General features: G+C 50.6%; 7 protein-coding genes across 7 annotated transcripts; 4 read left to right on the plus strand and 3 right to left on the minus strand.

The window, feature by feature from the left end:
* Nucleotides 1–1,135: 1,135 nt before the first annotated feature.
* On the plus strand, nucleotides 1,136–3,263 carry ace2 (putative C2H2 transcription factor (Swi5); the record flags this gene model as incomplete). The annotated part of the gene is made up of 2 exons (XM_056961738.1): nucleotides 1,136–1,763; nucleotides 1,822–3,263. 2 exons carry the CDS (start codon nucleotides 1,136–1,138, stop codon nucleotides 3,261–3,263), a joined length of 2,070 nt encoding a protein of 689 aa, XP_056826741.1.
* Nucleotides 3,264–4,073: 810 nt separating this feature from the next.
* On the minus strand, nucleotides 4,074–6,741 carry N7477_000076 (uncharacterized protein; the record flags this gene model as incomplete). The annotated part of the gene is made up of 3 exons (XM_056961739.1): nucleotides 4,074–4,647; nucleotides 4,702–6,375; nucleotides 6,431–6,741. The coding sequence occupies 3 exons, from the start codon at nucleotides 6,739–6,741 to the stop codon at nucleotides 4,074–4,076; spliced, it is 2,559 nt and encodes an 852-aa protein (XP_056826742.1).
* A 696-nt stretch (nucleotides 6,742–7,437) lies between these two features.
* N7477_000077 (T2 family ribonuclease) lies at nucleotides 7,438–8,976 on the minus strand (the record flags this gene model as incomplete). The annotated part of the gene is made up of 6 exons (XM_056961740.1): nucleotides 7,438–7,587; nucleotides 7,645–7,742; nucleotides 7,803–8,045; nucleotides 8,100–8,292; nucleotides 8,355–8,649; nucleotides 8,705–8,976. 6 exons carry the CDS (start codon nucleotides 8,974–8,976, stop codon nucleotides 7,438–7,440), a joined length of 1,251 nt encoding a protein of 416 aa, XP_056826743.1.
* A 335-nt stretch (nucleotides 8,977–9,311) lies between these two features.
* On the minus strand, nucleotides 9,312–10,654 carry N7477_000078 (RMD1 family protein; the record flags this gene model as incomplete). Its single annotated transcript, XM_056961741.1, has 2 exons — nucleotides 9,312–10,268; nucleotides 10,322–10,654. The coding sequence occupies 2 exons, from the start codon at nucleotides 10,652–10,654 to the stop codon at nucleotides 9,312–9,314; spliced, it is 1,290 nt and encodes a 429-aa protein (XP_056826744.1).
* A 529-nt stretch (nucleotides 10,655–11,183) lies between these two features.
* On the plus strand, nucleotides 11,184–14,894 carry N7477_000079 (CLH domain-containing protein; the record flags this gene model as incomplete). Its single annotated transcript, XM_056961742.1, has 6 exons — nucleotides 11,184–11,186; nucleotides 11,240–11,266; nucleotides 11,322–11,806; nucleotides 11,865–12,284; nucleotides 12,338–14,616; nucleotides 14,683–14,894. 6 exons carry the CDS (start codon nucleotides 11,184–11,186, stop codon nucleotides 14,892–14,894), a joined length of 3,426 nt encoding a protein of 1,141 aa, XP_056826745.1.
* Nucleotides 14,895–16,188: 1,294 nt separating this feature from the next.
* On the plus strand, nucleotides 16,189–16,488 carry N7477_000080 (uncharacterized protein; the record flags this gene model as incomplete). The annotated part of the gene is made up of 1 exon (XM_056961743.1): nucleotides 16,189–16,488. One exon carries the CDS (start codon nucleotides 16,189–16,191, stop codon nucleotides 16,486–16,488), a length of 300 nt encoding a protein of 99 aa, XP_056826746.1.
* A 1,090-nt stretch (nucleotides 16,489–17,578) lies between these two features.
* On the plus strand, nucleotides 17,579–17,854 carry N7477_000081 (uncharacterized protein; the record flags this gene model as incomplete). Its single annotated transcript, XM_056961744.1, has 1 exon — nucleotides 17,579–17,854. One exon carries the CDS (start codon nucleotides 17,579–17,581, stop codon nucleotides 17,852–17,854), a length of 276 nt encoding a protein of 91 aa, XP_056826747.1.
* Between the last annotated feature and the right edge of the window lie 653 nt (nucleotides 17,855–18,507).

Raw genomic sequence — 18,507 nt, forward strand, 5'->3', positions numbered from 1 at the left:
GATGGTGTCCGAGGACTCCACCTCAAGGGTGATAGTCTTACCCGTGAGGGTCTTGACGAAGATCTGCATCTTGAATGAAGGCCTGCGATGCAAGTCAGTCAGATGTTCAAATTTTTGACGGTGCGAGTGCGCGAGCGCCACGAGATTGTCGGATCAGGTCTGCGCATTGCGCATATTTTGATCCAACAAATTGTGAATGCGCTGCACTGTAGGGGCAGGGGAATCAAATCTTACCTCGACAAGTTGTCTTCCTCAACCTTGCAAGATGGAAAGAACTTCGATGTGTGGGACTCGGTTGACGATTAAAATCGTTGTGCGGTCACATGACAGCGGAAATCGCTCTTCTGGGGTTAGCGTGGAGCGGGACTGGATTAACAAGAGTCCGAGTCCGGGCCCTGCTTTTTTGTGCCTGAGGCAAAAGGATTTATGCCTCAGGCAATTACATGACATCGTGCAGCATTGAAGCGGGTAATTCAGCCCCAGAACTCAAGATCCAAGCGGATCACGCCCTGTTTACGGTTTCTAGGGATGTCCCCATAGCGACGGCAGAAGGGTCTCCCTAGCTAGGGACACCTATACTCCTCGCAGCTCATCCTGGATACCCTTGCAGACCGGGAGCTCCTGAAGTCAGGGAGGAGGCGATGGTGAAGAGGACTACGACATGTATATGGGCTGGATCGAAGGTAGAGAGAAGAGCATAATCGCACAAGTGGGCATGAAAGTGGGCCCCATCATCGTCACAGCGGGACAAAATTGGACAAATCCAGTCACATTTGGTTTCCCAGACTCCCGACACGGCGCGTTGCTATGCCAACACATGCATTGTTGACAGGAACCGTGGGTTCAATTGATAGATCGCCGAAGCTGACCCAAGGCTTCACGGTCTTCACATACTCACTTATTGCCCGGGTTTCCTATCATTCAAGTCTGGTTCTCTCTACAGATCCTAAGATCTTAAGACCTCGAAGCACAAGTGTGGTGATACTTTGGATCTTCAACACATCAAGCTAAACCTTATCCGCTGAGGCTCTAGCTAACCTTTCCTTCTCTTCTCGTCTTTTTGTTGCGCGCGTTTCTTTGAAGTTCACAGACTGACACTGTGACAGGGTTGTCCGAATCGAACGGCTGGGTAGCCATGTTCTCCGCCACCCCAACGTCGCAAGGGCCCGGTCACCACCGCCGTCAATTATCGACTCCAGCATATCCTGAAGCTGCTACTTTCACGAAGCCAGTCATGGCCGGAAACCAACCACACAGAGCGCACCGACGCGGACAGACTGTGGACTACGGATACGCGCCACAGGTCTCCGCTGGCCGACGACCTGCGCCCAAGACGGTTCCAGAGCTTCGGGACTACTTTAACGAAAAATCAGGTTATTTGCACCAGACTAGGCCTACTCACCAGGCTCCTGCCTACGTCCAAGCACAGCAACCATTTATCCAGGCTGCGCCGCCCATGGAGGACGCATATCAATCATATCCGCCGCAATGGACGTGGAGCCGAGAGGAGCTTCAAGAACTTTATCAAGCTTCTGCTTCCTCTTCATCTCCAGCACCATCCATTACGCCAGCGCTCTCAAGATCCGCCAGCGAATGCTCCGACAATCAATCACCGTTGAAGACTGCCCTGCACCGTATGCGCCAGGAACAGCAGCACAACCTTTCAATGGCCCAGCAAGCGCAAATGGCTAGCTATCGGCCCATGCAACAGATCTCTATTCAACCAGAGACAATCACCCCCAAAATGGACCCATATCTTTCTTGTAAGATCCACACTCGATCCAAGATATCGCATTGAGCCCAGACTAATTGACTGGACAGATACCTCCCCTCTCACCCCCAATTCTACCCCATTGAAGAGTTCATTTGAATTTCCCATGTATAGCAACGAGCAGACTCCCACCAAGTCCCAGAGTTTCTCTTTCCCCCGTACCCCTGTCAGCACTGAAATGCAGAGAGCCCATTCCCTTCAAGGGGTGCCTATGTCAAGTCCTATTCAGTCTCGTCTTCAGATGCCTTCCCCGGCCGAATCGTCAATTCCCTACACAGAAATGGCCGCGATGCCTTCCCCCAGCAACGCCGATGTGTCCGAGACACCTTCCATTGGTCGAATCCAGCAGTATAGCATGTCTCCATCATCTTCCCCCATGCCCGAGGCCGAACAGCCAGCAGGAGGCATGAGCGAGGTCGACCTCGATGCTCGAGTCAGAGCATCCGTTCGCAACACTGGCATTTCCAGCGAAAAGATTGCCGAGTATATCTCCGGTCCCGATTCCAAGGACGGCAAATACGTGTGTTTGTATGACGGCTGCAATTGTCGATTTGGTCGCAAGGAAAACATCAAATCCCACGTTCAGACCCATCTCGATGACCGCCCTTACCAGTGTGACGTTTGTGACAAGCTCTTCGTCCGAGGCCACGACCTCAAGCGCCACCTTAAGACACACACTGGCAAGAAGCCCTTCGAGTGCCGTTGCGGTGCTAGCTTCGCACGTCACGATGCCCTTACTCGTCACCGTCAACGTGACATGTGTGTTGGGGGTGTGACCGGTTTCGTCCCCAAGACAACCCGCCGCGGACGGCCACCGAAGAAGAGTCGCCCTGATATTGAGACTCGCCAGACTAAGTCTACTCGGACCCGTCAACGAGTCGCCGAAAAGGTCTCTGTGTCGCCCGTCAAAATGGAGGCAATCACCCTCCAGCAAGCCCCCGTCTTCAACTCGCCCAACTACGCTCCGTCAACAGTCATGTCTTCGTTCACGCCGCCTACTTCACCGGGCCAATCTCAGTCACCCAACCATGTTGGCACTTCGCTCATCTCGCAGCTCGAGGATGACATGCTCCCACCCCCATTGTCGCCCCCTCAGATGGCTCACGCCCGATACGAGCAGGCGATTTCTCAATTCATCCCGAGCCTCGCCGCGGAGCAGGAGAACTTCTACAGTGACCGCGCTCTTTCTCCTCACGACGTGTCTTCGCCTCGCACCGCTCCCACTCTTGACGAATACACATCCGGCTCGGAGATTGACCTCTTCATTAGCCAAGACTCCTCTGAGCAAGTGCGCCACGAATTTGCCAACATGACAAACAACGGATTGTCCGACTTCTCCGCCGGCTACTCCTTCGTCGATTCATCTGGATTCCCATCCTCGTCAATGTACTCCACTTTCCCCGAGAAATCCTACTCCGGGCTTTCCACCCTAGACGAATCCTACGTGGACCAGATCGACACGCTTTCCCAGGAGTTTCTCAACGATCCTTGATCACGATGAGCGGCATTTTCAAGTTTCCACGAACACGGCATGACATAGACAGCGTGCTTCCTATTCATTTTTCACGGCGATTTCTGCGACGATTTCAACGAGACTGTACAATTCACGACACACGACCTAAAACGGGAGTCTAATCCTTGGCACGAGCAACATGCCGACATCTGACGCTTTTCCTGCACATTTCTTTTTCTTTACGGGGCTTGACGATTTTCCGGCGACTTCGGATTTGGAGAGTTTCTTGCTCTCGCTACATTGCCCCATCTTGTCTTTGGCCTTTACAATCTGTTTCACTTCTTGACATTTCCGGCCTTTGGATTATTTATCCAGGGTTCGATAGAGCCATGCTGGCACTTTATTTCTTCTGTTGGGCGATTATTTGGTCTTTACCCCTTAATTGCCCCTCCCCTTCACGATATTGATATGTACTTCACGGCTTCCGAATGGAATTGTTTGTAGCTAGCTAGCCAAGGCGCCTTCCTTTCTGGCGGGTCCGTTTCTTTTTCCACGTTACCACGGATGAGGATGGTCTGTATTCTAGTTCTTCATCCTGTAATCTGTTCAATCATGACCTCACTTCAACTCGATGTTTTTTTTTGGATAGCATAAGAGTTTGACTCTTAGAGTTTGTAGATGATTACCTGTGTCAGAAGAATGAACAGAACAGGTAGATAATTTGAATGTAATGTACAAGATATTGAAGCGCCACCCATGTTTCCCTTATAAATGCAAGCAATATGTACCGATCACCGTCTCGCTAAGAAATGAATGCATGAGATCGCATATTATAACCAAATATAACAATCAAGTCTCCGGCACGAATTCATAACGACGCCAATTTTCAGCAACCCACCATTGAGCGACATGCGCCGCATCCCTAATCCACTGAGCAGCCCCCTCACCATGAACCTTTCCAACCTGCTCCAAAACGGCAAGCAAGTTGAAAGATTGCAGGGCATGCAGTTCGTACGGATCGACATCGACGTCGGTGAATCGCCATTCCACTTCGGGAACCAGAGGAATGACCAGACGATATGGTTTCGATGCAGAGCGCAGGGCGAGCCAAGTTGCTCCGGTGTTCATGACGGTGAATTGCCAGTCCAGGATCCCGTCCTTTTCGAGGACCAGGTCGCGGATCATTGACTGACCTTCGTAGAGGGGGAGAAGGTCTTTGATCGCTTGGCTGGAATTTTCGTCCAATGAGGCAGATTCAACCAATAGGTCCAGAATCGTGGGCAGGATCTGTAGGGAGGTGACGCGGTTGTTGATTTGAATCTGGGGAAGGTGTGGATGGGAGAAGACAAGAGGAACATGAAAGTTCGAAACATGGGGATTGTCGCAGGCCGTAACGCCACCGTCCTCGATGGTGGAAAGACCGCTGTTGTGATGTGAGTTAATGTCATAGAAAAGGGGAATTTGGGGAATTTCTTACTGGTCGCCCACCATGACAACCAAGGTCTCATTTGCAACCCCGGTTTCTTGGAGGACCTCCTTGATCTCTCCGAGCCACTCATCCACCACACCAACAGTGTTCAGGTAGCGGTTGATCTTGCCGTTGTGACTGAATAGGTTGGGATGAATCATTTCCTCGTATTCGTCGCCCACAGGGAGATCGAATGGATGATGCGTCAGTCCGGTGAGATGCGTGAGAAATATCCGCTCATGGTCTGCCTCCGCCTTCTGGATGGCCTCAACGAAGTACTCCCGCAATTCATGTTCAGGATAACCCCAAAAGTTGAACTTCTCGGGACCATTGCCAAGTTTGTTCTCCCACTTTTTGGTGATGTTCTTGGATGTCACTTTGCTTTGGAAGCCCATTGCGGGCGTGAGAAAGTTTTGATTGTCGTAATGATCAGTGATGCTTTGCATGAAGTGTGAGTGCCAAGGCCAGGTTGTGTAGTCATGCGGGTCTGCAGCCTCGTGGGAGTTGGCGGGGATCAGATTCAACGCGTTCAGAATCTGGGGCATACAAGGCTCGTAGAAATGGTGTAGATATTCATGGTTGAAATCAACCACCAAGGGTGAAATACCACAGACACTAGCAATAATGCTTTTGAGGGTGAAGGTGCCACCCGTGTAGGCGTTCGTAGACGTAATACCACCATACGGTTGGCGTGGTTTGTCATTAGAGTTGAAGCCTGACGGGATGCCAGTAAACATCTCAGCATTGCGAGTCAAATTGGCCAGTCTTCCTTCGACATCGTCTGGGATCTCGTTACCGGAGTATGACTCGCGGATGAGGTCGGCAACATGTGATTCCTTGCGCAAAGGGAAAACATCGTATCGGGTACTTTCCAGCTTGAGTAGGAAGACATGCTTGATGTTCACATTGACGGATTTCAGAGATTCACGCAACGGTTCGAGGATGTCGCGATGACGGTTGGAAATATGCAGAGGATTCTGGGTTGGATCATAATGTTGTGGGGATTTGTCGTTGGAACCTTCATACCAGTCTCTGAACCCTCCGATTGCCTTTTCTGGTAGCCAATCCAATTTGGGCGGTTTGGCCAGCGCAGTATGGTTATAGAGCCAGCTGTAGTCGCCTGGTAAGTCCGGGAGATCAAAAGAAGACTGTTGACTGCGAGTAGGAGGCTTCTCAAAGGGCGCCATGATCACAGTTTGTGAAAGGAAGGTATATGCCGTATCTGACGGGCGAAGACAGCGCAGCAGGAGGATAATGACACCAGCCGAGGCGACCAGTATGCAAACTAACGGTGATGGGGAAGTCTGCTGTGCCGATTTCCTCGAGGAGAAGAGCCCTGTTCGGTCTAAATCGTTGTCACTGCCGTCCTCTTCATCCCAATCCTTGACGGGCACGTCGTCGTATGACTTTGGGCCGGCATTTCGTCTCCAGCCCATTAAGAGCGCCGGTATTGACGTCAAAGCGTACACCCCTCTTCGCACGAAGTTGTATAAATGAGGAGTCGATATCCAAGCCAGAGCACTAAACAGAATCTGACAAATGACGACGCCAGTCAGCCCCGTCAGCAGGGTCTTGATGGAGGCTGCATCCCGGTGGAAGTTGTGGGCTTGTCGCCAATGGACTTCCGCGCCCGTTTGGGTGTAGAAGGAGATGTTGGCCGCCGCCAGAATCGAGATCGACAGACTAGAGCCGATGGTCAGCCGAGGCCGGTGATCCCCCCCGATTTCAATTTACATACCTGACTAGAATCGTCACCAAAGCTACGAAGACACGCACCCATCTAGCGGAAAAGTCCTGGCAGAGAAAGTGTGCGATAAGAATGCACAAGATATCTTGCAGGAAAAAGGTGGAACCCCATAGTAGGAAGCGGTCCAGCGTTAAGGAGTTCAGATGCGAGTAGATGCGGAGAGCTTTGGCACATATCACGCCGATGAACAATAGGGAAAACCAGTACTTGCGCGAGGCCGGCCAGTAGACGTCGAACCACCGACTCGGAGACCACAGGATCCGGAGCGAATCCTTACAGTCCTGGCGGACGCGAAGCTTCATGACAGCGACTTTTAGACTGTGGAATGTACCACGGCTTCCATTTCGTTCAAGGGCAAGTGCAGAACGTCGGGGACGAGGAAAGGAGTCGAAAAGGAGAATGTGAAACCGAGGATTACCCAAAAATCAAAATCAAATAAAGCCCCCGCGATGCGCCCCATAATACGTTCAGGGTCTAGGCTGAAGCAGCCTGAAGGAGCCTTAATTGCTCCATTTGACTAATGGTGTCTCAAATATGGCCTCGCGTGCCACTCTAGATTGGCCCCACTCAATCTCGACACATTCCACGATGGACCATTTTGGCCGAGGCCGGGGCTAGGAAAAAAAAAACCCCGTATTCGTATTCCGGGTCAGCCTCAGGAACCAGGGTCTCTCTAGCATAATGGCATAATTTCCCCGTCCCACGAGTTCGAGACCATTTCATCGTCTTAGTCATCACACGCTTCGATTGAGAGGGGCATCTAGGGCCTCGGCAGCTTTCCCTACAAGAGGGATTACAGGCACGTTATTAACCGCTTTTAAACATGCTGATGTCGAGGCTCGTGCTTTCCAGACTATTAAAATACGACCGAACGCCGGAATGATCTTTCGTTGTACACATTGGATTGGATATGTCAACCATGATATTATAAATGCCTCAGGCTTGGAATACAGGAGGCAGAAGCTTCTGGGAGCCTCGAAGTAACGAGAGTCGAGTCACTAGGGCCAGTCGTGCGCCTTCCATGAAATCTCTAATTCGATCGGATGTTCTCCTTCTGAGGCGAAAATTGTGCTCTGCACAAAGCCCTTGGGTGCCTTGTCGGCATAGAACGTGGTGTTTCCCTCATAGCAAAGCTTGTCGTCCTTGACCTACAAATCAATTTGGTTAGAAAGTAGACTCCCAGACTACAAGTAGACTGAACATACGGTGAATTCACTAGGAGTAGTGACATGAGTCCCACACCTGAAAACGTCCTCTTGGATACTGCAAGGTCCCTTGCTTGACTTGAGAGTGAAGGTGTCCTCTGAGAGTATCACTTTGTTAGTTCTGTCATACTGCAGGGTCAAAACATGGTGCAACGAACCTGACGCCTTCTCCGCTCGGAAAGTAGCACACGTTCCGGATATATACCACGTCCCCCAGCTGATGATACATCCACGAATTTGATTGACTGTGGAGACAATCATGTTCCCCTTGCCTGAGAAGGGGATGCCCGTAGCAGTGGGCTCCGAACCACCTCTTGTTGTAGTTTGGGTCGGCTCAGGCTGTCCGCCCCGTTTAGGCAGGTAGTGGATACCTCGACGGGGACAGTTGGAAGACTGGCCATCTGTTATATGGTAAGCGTATGATTCAGGAACAGAAAATCCTATGTAAAGCGAACCTGGGCGGGCGGGAATGAAGTTGCCGGTCTGCAGGCTTCCTGCAATGTTGAAGTGGTACCAGATCTCGCTCAGCTGGCCGCGTCGGCAGTGGACTGTGACAGGGTGGCCGTGGGCAGCTTCTAGGGCATCTTCAATATCCTCGAGTGCATAAGTCTGCGAATGCGAAGGCACGATGCCGGCCTTGGCCAAAAACTATTATAAATAAAGATTAGCAATTCAGTAGACATTGGCGTAATACAAGTCATTGGACAAACCTCATAGGAAGGTAACGTCTTGAAGACCTCAACAGTCCGATCGAAATAGTCTACCACCTCCTGCTGCGGAAGATAGTCCTCGTAGCAATGTGTTTCAAGAGTGCTGACACAGGTACCATGCTTGTTCCACTCATGTTGCCACAAGTTTTGATCATCGAAATGGTAATCTTTCCAGTATTCGCTCATATATTCTAGTAGGTCGCCACGACCGGCGTCCACCAAAATCAACGATATGTTGCTGTACTTGCGCTTGGGATCGCAGAATTGGTCGAACCCGCCATTGCAGTGATCGGGCCTGGTAGAGTTCAAATCAGTATGATTGTGTTGTATGAAGCTTGTAACTAGCTTACCAGAGTCCGTGTATCCCCCAAGAGTCATCGGGGCCGAGAGCGGGGTCCACATCCCAAAGCTGGGTCTGTAGCATTTGACCGCCTGGGTAGTTGAAACAGCAAGTATCTTGACCGTGATACTTGGCTTGACAGCTGGTTTCCCCCAAGGGGCATGATGCAGAGGTGCCGGGAGGCGACTGCCCATGAGACTGCGACAACCACAAAGATCCTAGGGTCTTTAGGAGCTTCTGGGGCCCGGGGATATCCAGGACCTGTTGTGAGGAGCCCCACATGACGATAAGGGGTCAGTCGAAGGTCAGGAAGCTGTAGCTGCCCAAGCCGAATGGGTTGTAGGTAAAGAATATGCCTTTCAAAATACGAAGACTACCTTCAGAGGACAAGTAAGAATGGAAGTGAGTTGCAAGGTACCGTTATCGGCCCTCCCCTCCCCGGATGACTAAGGCGATCATCGTTCAGCTGATCGGATCCCGTGAGAACCAGATAACAGTGGAGTTTGTGTTTGTGACACATTTATGAGTGTCTTGAAATGAGGGGGTATCTTGTATTCCTATGTGCATATGCTTTTGTGACTCCGAGTAACATGCTAGAATATCACATCTCTGGTCTCTCAAATGACCTCCTTTCGTGCTTTCTCTTCCCTGTCATGCACTCTCTCCTTCCATAGCCGCATAACCTCAAAGCCAACCTCAACAGCAATGAGCAAGATGATGATCCACTCCAGTCGGAGACCATGGGTTTCGCTGAGACGTTCACGCAGTACACTGGCAATTTCTTGCGCGTAGTCCATCTTTTCGTTCAGGAGCTTGATGCGAATACCGACATCCAAGGCTCGACCGACCTGTTCGTAGTACCCCTCTAGGCCAAGCTCGTGTCGACTATCCCAGAAGAGGTCTGGCAGAGAGTCTGTCAGTTCAGAATAGAGGTTAAGCTGAGCACGGACGCTGAGTAGTTGCCCAGTCTTCCGAAGAATGAAGTCCCGGGTGTAAGGCAGCCGAGAGCCTTGGGAGAGGAGGGTTGGAATGGTGCGCGTTGACTCAAAATAATTTGACAATAGGCTTTCAAGCACAGCCAGCTTCGTGCTCCGAGCCAGCCCGGAGGAAAAGGCAACCTTGGTAAGGACCGTGTCAATAGTTTCTTGTTTCGCAAGCGGGTTTCCTAGTCCATTTCGCGTGCCCAGAATGATTGTGTCACCCTTGATACTGCTGTTATCTCGCTTTGGATCTTCGACAAATTCGAGATCTTCCGTTTCCAAATCATCAACATGAGCCCCTTCGGCTGCGGGCAGTAGAGTCCTGGTTGCCAAAAATGAGGTAAAACCTTCGGGAAGGGCCCACGCCACTACCGTCCCAGACGGAAAGACAAACACATCGCCAACTTCATCGGATGATAGATCGGCCGTTGATGGGTTGCTCACCCGGCGTATGGAATCGATGGGTACCTGAACGTGGACGACTTGGGGGTAGAGACCTGTCTCTAATGGATCCGGCTCGTATCCTCTGTCTTGTAGGATTTCTCGGACTTTGCGGATGTCGAATTTTTCGGCAACGGCATAGGCGGTCACTGTCTAAGATAGAAGAATCAGTATGAAGACAACGTATGGTGAGCGAGCTACTCTACCTTAGTCTGGTCAATTCCCTGTTCTTTAAGCTGGGTCTTCGAAATGAATCCGTCTCTCGACCTTTGCGCCTCCACAGCAACTCGGCGCAGAGAAGTGGGCGCTGCCGGAGCTCTACCAGCACGTCTCTTTTTTTTCTGTAGTTCTAATTGTTCGGTCGATTCGTCATCGCTGGGTTGTTTTTGCGCCAGGTTGGCATTCGACGAAAAGAAATTCCTCCGGCGGGGAAGCTCCAATGCCGGCGACGCATGGAGATATTGGATTTGTGGCCGAGCCAGGGGTCGCAGAGCTAGCGACCGCTTGCAGGCCAAGCCGAAAGGAGCCCTGGCAAACATGGCTGAAGAATGTCGAATCGATGTCATCGCAGAGAAATTGAAGCCGAGGAAGACCCGCTTAGTCAGGTGCTCCACCCGACCCCAGCTGCTCCCGAAGCTGCAGTCCGATCACCGCTGCCGCTGCATGTCGCAACTCGATCAACACCCGCCTAAGAGCTTCGGGTGTCACGAGCGACTCGCCATGGACGCGCCTGGCGCGAAAAATGGTGAAAGAGGGTGCCAATGGAGGCCCCTCGGAGCCCGATACATCTGCGCGAACCCAACCTCCGGGCAACCCTGACAAACCCGAGCAACGTCATGCAAGCAATGACGATGAATCAAAAAGACGTGTTCACGATTCTGGAGATGACGACGACGAAGAAGGAGAAGAAGAAGAAGGGGGGAGGAGGAGGAGGAGGAGGAGGAAGAAGAAGAATCTGACGAAGAAGAGGAGGAGCCCCGACTCAAATACGCCTATCTCACCAAACATTTGGGATCAGTATATCGAAATGGAGACGCAACCAGCACGTTCCTTGTTGCGGGAGACAAGATGGTGGGTATATTCGGAGATTGACCTGATTACGGCGGAGCTAACACTATTCACAGATTATTGGAACACACAATGGCGTCATTGTAAGTAGATTGCAGCTATACGCATTTATATCGGGGAGATACTAACCTCGCCAAGCATGTGCTATCCTTGCCGCTTTTGCAGTCCCTCCGTGTGTACCAAGCACACTCAGCCAGCGTGACGTCTATATCGATCTCGCCGTTTCCCCCGCCTCTACCGAGCTTCAAGTCCGATGCTTTAGCCAGACAAAGCGAGGAACATGGTCCTCCATCGCGGGCGTCAACAAGTGCGGGCAGCATCCGTGGCCAACGCAGATCACACCCAAATGCAAATATACCGGCTATCCCGTCGAACTCAATTTATATCGCATCAGCCTCCATCGACGGCAACGTCTGCGTTTCCTCATTAGTGGATCCCAAGGATATTATGAAGCGAAACTTCGGTCGACCGGTTCAGGCAGTCACGCTATCTCCCGACTACAAAAATGATCGGACGTTCCTATCTGGCGGTCGAGCTGGCGAATTGGTCTTGACTACCGGTGGTCGTATTGGTGTAAGCTCGAATGCCACCACGATGGGGAGGAGCAACAGCAGCAGCATCCAGTTGGCTAGGATCAATGGGCTTAGGTGCCAGTAGTGGCAAGGATACCATTTTGCATAGCGGAGAAGGTACAATCAGCACCATTCGATGGTCCTTATCTGGAAAGTATGTCTGCTGGGTGAACGAGGAAGGTATCAAGATCATGCGGTCCAACTTGCACCTGGAGTCGTCGGAGATGGAGTATGCCTGGAAACGTATCAGTCACATTGACCGTCCCAATGGGCCAGGCTGGGAAGAAATGGCCAGTGTTTGGAAAGCTCGGGCAGAATGGGTTGATCAATCTGCCCTAGATGATGCAGATAATCTGGACCCTGGTAATGAGCCTACACCCCACAAGACATCTTCTAGTGGCACTGAAGAGAAAACCGAAAAACTCGTGGTTGGTTGGGGTGGCACTGTCTGGGTAATTGATGTTTACCCAGATCGGGCGTGCAAATCTTCAAAGGGTGAGAGATACGGATCTGCAGAAGTGACAACAATGTAAGTTGAGAGATTCGCGAATCACCGGAGCCATGGCTGATTTGAATACCCAGATTACGAACTGATTGTGTAATCTCTGGCATTTCGTTGTACACACAACGTCTCCTCGTTGTTCTTGCATATATTGAAGCAGACAAAGATTCCGCAGAAGATGATGGAAGAAGCTCCGGGGCTCACCATCGACAGCGGGGCTTGGAGCCTGAACTTCGGATCATTGATATCGCGACTAAGGAAGAGCTCAGCGCTGACACGCTATCTGTTAGCCGATTTGCAGGCTTGACTTCATCTGATTACCACTTGAGCGTGCTACCTCCATGGAGAACTCCGGAGGGCCAAGTGGTCCAACGCGGTGCATTAGGGACCATTGGGCATGGCCTGTTGGATGCGACGATGTACCCGGCGCGTCTTTTCAGTTCTGGTGCCAGTATTCGCAGCTCGACTAGTAGTAGCGATAGGATATCTTGCAGGGCTCCGTCATCTTTCTCCGCAAGACATCTCTCGCCGGAGGACACTCTTCCAAAGGAAGTTCAGGATGTCGCTGGAGCCCCAGGTGCAAAGATCTTTGTTCACAGTCCATACGACTGTGCCGTTGCCGTCAAACGAGATCTCTCTGACCGATTGTCCTGGTTGAGTTCTCGCGGTCAGTATGAAGAAGCATGGAACCTCGTTGACGAACATCCCGAAGCTGCAGGCCCAGCCTCCGAGTTGAATGAGGTTATTGGAGGGTCGCTGAAGTCGAAAAGTAGTCTCACCGATTTCTTCGCTGATGATCGATCATCGATTACTACGGCCGGTCGAGGAATGGCTCCAGCTGCTGAAGAAGAAAAAGCTCGCCTTGGTGAACTTTGGCTCGAGCAGTTGGTTGGCGATGAGAAATGGGCAGAAGCTGCCGAGGTCAGCGGAAAGGTTCTTCATAAACCTGCTCGATGGGAGCATTGGGCGTGGGTGTTTGTCAAGAAGGACAAGCTCGATGAGATTACTCCTTACATTCCCATTGATCTACACCCGGGACTGCCTGCCGAGATCTACGAATTCATCCTCATTCACTACGTGTCTCGAGACCTCGGTCGGTTCAGGGAGTTAGTTGAGACATGGCCTTCCGATTTATTTAACCCTGACAATGTGACCGCGGCAATTGAGGAGCAGTTGAACTCACCATCCATTGAAGCCGAGTCTGAAGAATGGCGAATCCTTACGGATTGTCTGGCCAAGCTGTTCCTCGTGGGTGGTCATTATCGAGAGGCATTGCATTGTTATGTCCGACTTCAGGATGCCGATGCCGCCATGTCTCTGATCAAAGAGCATCGCTTGGTTGATGCAATTTCCGATAATATCCCAGCGTTCGTTATGATTCGCATATCCAAAGCCCAGATGAAATCAGCGCCGAAATCTGAGCTTGGAGAACTGGCCGCAGAGCCAATCCAGCTCCTCGCGAGTGAGGCCTACACGGGGATTGTCCCTCCTGACACCGTGGTGTCACAGCTCAAGGCTGCGGATCGTATCCTGTTCCTTTACCTCTATCTTCGTGCGTTGTGGCGAGGCGAGTCTCTCTCACATGAATCTTCGAAGCCCCGAAGAGGCCGTGGTGCTCATGCCCGGGATGCAGCGAGTAAGCTAGCTGCAGACGAAGGAAAGGCTTTGATTGATGGCTTTGCGGACACGGCCGTGGAAGTATTTGCAGATTACGATCGACCTCTGCTCATGGAGTTTCTCCAAACGAGCATCTCGTATACCTTCGAGGCTGCCATCCATATTTGTGAGCAACGGCGTTTCACCCAGGAGTTGATCTACCTGCTCTCAAAGATGGGTCAGACCAAGCGAGCGTTGAACTTGATTTTGTCCGACCTGAAGGATGTATCTCAAGCAATCTCATTCGCCAAGTCGCAAGAGGATCCGGATCTCTGGGAAGACCTCTTGGACTACTCGATGGACAAGCCCAAGTTTATCCATGGGCTTCTCGTCGAAGCGGGCACGTCCATTGATCCTATCAAACTTGTGCGTCGTATCCCGAGTGGGCTGGAGATTGAAGGGCTTCGTGACGGCCTTTCACGGTTGATCCGTGAACATGACTTGCAAGCTAGTATTAGCCAAGGAGCAGCACGGGTCATGCAAGGCGAGGTTGCCCTTGGAATGGATACATTGCGCAGAGGACAACGCCGCGGTATCAAGTTCGACATTCATGACGACAAATCCGAAGAAGTGCGGAATGGTGACTTGACACCGACAGCGAAGACACAGCAAGACGCAGTCTCAGAATCTGGTGTCTCTGTAAAGCGTGCTGGTCTCGGGCGTGGAAAGTGCAGTGGCTGCAACGCCCCATTCCAGGCAAACGGTAAGTTGCTACGTGTGAAAATCTCTCCACTTATGGTCACGACCGCTCATCACTTTTTATCTACAGAGAAGGAGATTCTCATCGGCTTCGCATGCGGTCACATCTTCCACCTTTCTCACTTGCATTCAGAATCCTCGCAACAATCCCAGTCCTCTCAGCCCTGTCGGATCGGCCGATCGGACACCTCGGCCCTCCACTCCATCAGACGAGCCCACTTCGTCCACTGCCTCTCGCACTGTTGGACCCAAGGTGACGACAGCACGACTCCTACGCGATAAGATTGGAGACGGATGTCGGATCTGTGCATTGACAAGGACGATCGAGGCACTTGGCAGCGAAGTCGATGTATGAGCCCTATGTCAATCCATGTCAATCAGGATCTTGCCTTCCTGCCGTCTCTAATACCCCATTTGCCCACCTTGTGCATAATTCATGTATACCTATTGTTTCCTTAAAGATACCCAGCCATCTTTCACGGACTTGTGGTTAAGCGATTCATTTACAATACGCGTGCAAATACCCTGCATAGCTCATAATTGACTAGCAATGCAAATATCATTTTGTTTTTTTTTTATGAATCACGGATGAACTGTCAATCCTGGGACAGCACACGATGATGCTACCTAGCAATTCATCTGAGTAGATAGGGGCTTGCTATGCTTGAATCCACGCAGTGACCTCTCAGCCGAACTAGAACAACCCGGTTGCGTTGCATTAGCGGGAGACCAATGAGATCCCAAAGTTTGAGTCCTTAGAGCCTCGAAAAATACGCCCCCCCCCCCAAGTCTAGCGAGTCGAACTAGAATCCCAAGCTAACGAGATGACTCGACTCTGCGAAGCGATAAGACCCCATCAATTGTTGGCGCTTATAAGAAATTGTTACCCCAGAATCTCATAGTCAGACCTTTTCCGCCCGCATATTTGCCAGGATTTGAGTAGACGGCTGTATCGGCACTAGAGGCGCTTTTCATGCCACTTTTGCCCGACTCTACTGGGCGAGTGCCGTAATGTAGAAAAGTGTCAACCCCGCAGCCCCGTGCCCTTAAAGCTTGTGTCATCTTTCTTTTTTCCCCTGTATGAGAAAGTCGTTGTGCCCCATATCTGGGAAAAAAAAAACTTGAAGGTCGGCTCAGCACGCGTTGTCATTCGTTTTCCAAAGTCCATCATGGCGCGGGGTTTTTTGCTTGGTTACTCCTCGGCCTTTGGAGCACTACTGTAATGGCCGACTTCAGCAATATGGAGAACATCAATGCGGACTGCGATGTGAGTAGCTTTCCACGTCTATCGGAAGTGGGCACAGGCTTCCTCAACCGGACACTAATATGAAGATTCGATCAAGAATGGATGCTTTTTCAGCAGCCTCTCCGGTGGAGCTTGCACTACCGACGCTGCATGCATGTGCGACCAGCAGAGATCGGGCGAGACGAACTCCTGCTACATGGCCACAAACTGTGCCTCGATCGTCCCGTCCAGTCAGTGTTTCTTGTCGGTAACTAGGAAGGTAGAATACGTAGCTAATGACTATCAGTAGATTCCTGGGGGATCCAGACTTCGAATTGTGAATCGAGACACATGCTTTTCACCTTTGACCAAGTGGCTGCGTGTGGCATCTCACCGAGTACGGCCGCTTCTTCTGCTACTGTTAACGTTACCGTGAATGGAGCCTCTACTTCGACACCGACGACGGCGATGGTGACAGCTACTTCGGCGTCTTTGACTGATTCGCAGTCTACGGCTTCAGCGGGCGCTTCTTCAACCGAGAGTCAGACTCGTAGTGGCTCAACACCGACTGTTACGGCTGATAGTGCGTCGAGGAAGACGGTCGGTCTGGGAGCTGTTGGGCTTATTGCTGTAGCAGGAATGTTTGTTTAAGGGAGTCCCGAATATTGATGACAATCTATACTACTTATAAGGACAATAAAATTGTGCAAGCTGAAGAAGTTGTTGCGATGCTTTTTACATGGATCTGCAGCCTGTATACAAATGCAATGTGTGGGGTATTATATGGACAGGCAATTTCCACAAGACTCGAAACAATAGATCGAACCCCAAGACGCAAATGGGATATTTTTGGTCCGGTGCAATCCGTGAGGCTCATGTTAGCCAGTAATAGGAAAAATTTTTGTCGGTCTGCGCGATGATCTGGATGCCGCGCTGTTACATCTCCACCGGCAGTCCATCGAATCAACAGGGTCTTCTGCTAGAGATCAGGGGTAAACGGTTTCACGATAAGCAGCCGCAGGTGACTATAGGTCGGCTCACCGGTGAGGTGAGAGGTCGGCTCACCGATGAGTCATCTATGTTATGTGATACTTTTGATTAGTGTGCCGACCTTTGTCTTTATCGACTTACCGATAGTAAGAGATATTAGAATCGGTAGTAGCTAGAACTAGTTAATTACTATAACTAGTAATTAATAAATTTTAGTATTAATCCTAGTATCTTAGATTAGGAGAGCTATATTTCGCTTATATTAAATAGTATTATTAATTTAAGATACTAGCTCTTTATAGAGATTTATTTCTATATCTAGAGGGGGAGAATTAAGATTAATAAGTTCGTCAATAATTTATATATTGGTTTCGATCTACTCGAAAGGATTAGTGTCACTTATCTCAAACTAATTCCGAAGTAGTTATTGCGAGGTAAAGTAGTGAGTTTTTTACAGAGTGAAATTTATTATTACAGGCATCAGTGAGCCGACCCACAGTTAATGTGATAAAAGCGGAGACATCGGTGAGCCGACCTCTTTATCTCATCGGTGAGCTGGCCTGTTTTCTGGCAGTTGGGTCACAGCCATCACCAATCTTATCGCGCCACGCGGGTACAGCCCCTGCTCTGACCCGGACGAGGGCTATGCAACAGGTCGAAAGAGAATGGCACTATTTGGACCCAATTTAGTAGATAACATGTTGACTCGAACTGGCTACTGTCGTCTTTCCATTCTAAACCCTTCACCAACATGGATCCCCATGGCTTCCTCAATGAGGATGTGGAAGAGGAAAATCTTTTATCTTTCTCTACGCTTCGAAGACATGCAAGGGCCTTGATGATTAGCCCAGAAGAACCCGCTACGAGCGAGCCTGTTCCATCATTATACCACACATCTGAAGAGCCAACCTACGCAACCGAGCCTGATTTTGATCCATATGAGGCTTCCCCGCATTTCGACCATACCGTGCAAAGCAGTGAAGCAATACTCTGCGGTAAGACTGGGGGCATTTTACCCGGATTTTGAGGTAACGCCCTTGGAATATGATGACCTGGGACGATTTACTTCGGTTGGCATCCCCTTGAAAAAGCACACTTTCATATAAACTCACGCCGGATTTACGGATGTTCCTATTCGATGATCTGCACAATGCTAAAAGCCAAGACGAATCTACCACGGTTCACAGCTCCTCTTCACACACGCCAGATTCGGAACTTTTGACCTCGAGATCTGGACAGACAGCCATAACACAGCCGGAGAATGACGATCAATCTGGGAACCTGGATCACATATTGAATGCGACTGCTTACTATGAAAAACTCGACGACCTGGAGATGGTTACTGCAAGGATCTGCGGCATCGATCGAGGCCCTTCCGACATAAGCTGGAATTCCTACCTAAGGAGACCTGATATTTCTCTCAGCGAAAGCTTGTGCGCTCTTGAAAATTTGCAGTGTGAAGGATTCTGTGGAGATTCGCTATCCATATTGGTTGAAGAACAGACACGTCCCGGCATTGCCAACGCCATTCATATCTCGTCGCGTGAGCACGACTCGAACTGGACTTGCACATTCGCTTCACGTACAGCACCCTCAAAGACATGCTTGAGAAACTTGGATTACCTGATAGATCGTCCGAGTCCTACGAGGAGGCGGTAATTTCCTCCGGAATATTAGGTA

Source organism: Penicillium maclennaniae, assembly GCF_028827695.1.
Source record: "Penicillium maclennaniae strain IBT 15551 chromosome Unknown utg000001l:1.0-3280838.0:1.0-3283122.0, whole genome shotgun sequence".
Lineage (NCBI taxonomy): Eukaryota > Fungi > Ascomycota > Eurotiomycetes > Eurotiales > Aspergillaceae > Penicillium > Penicillium maclennaniae.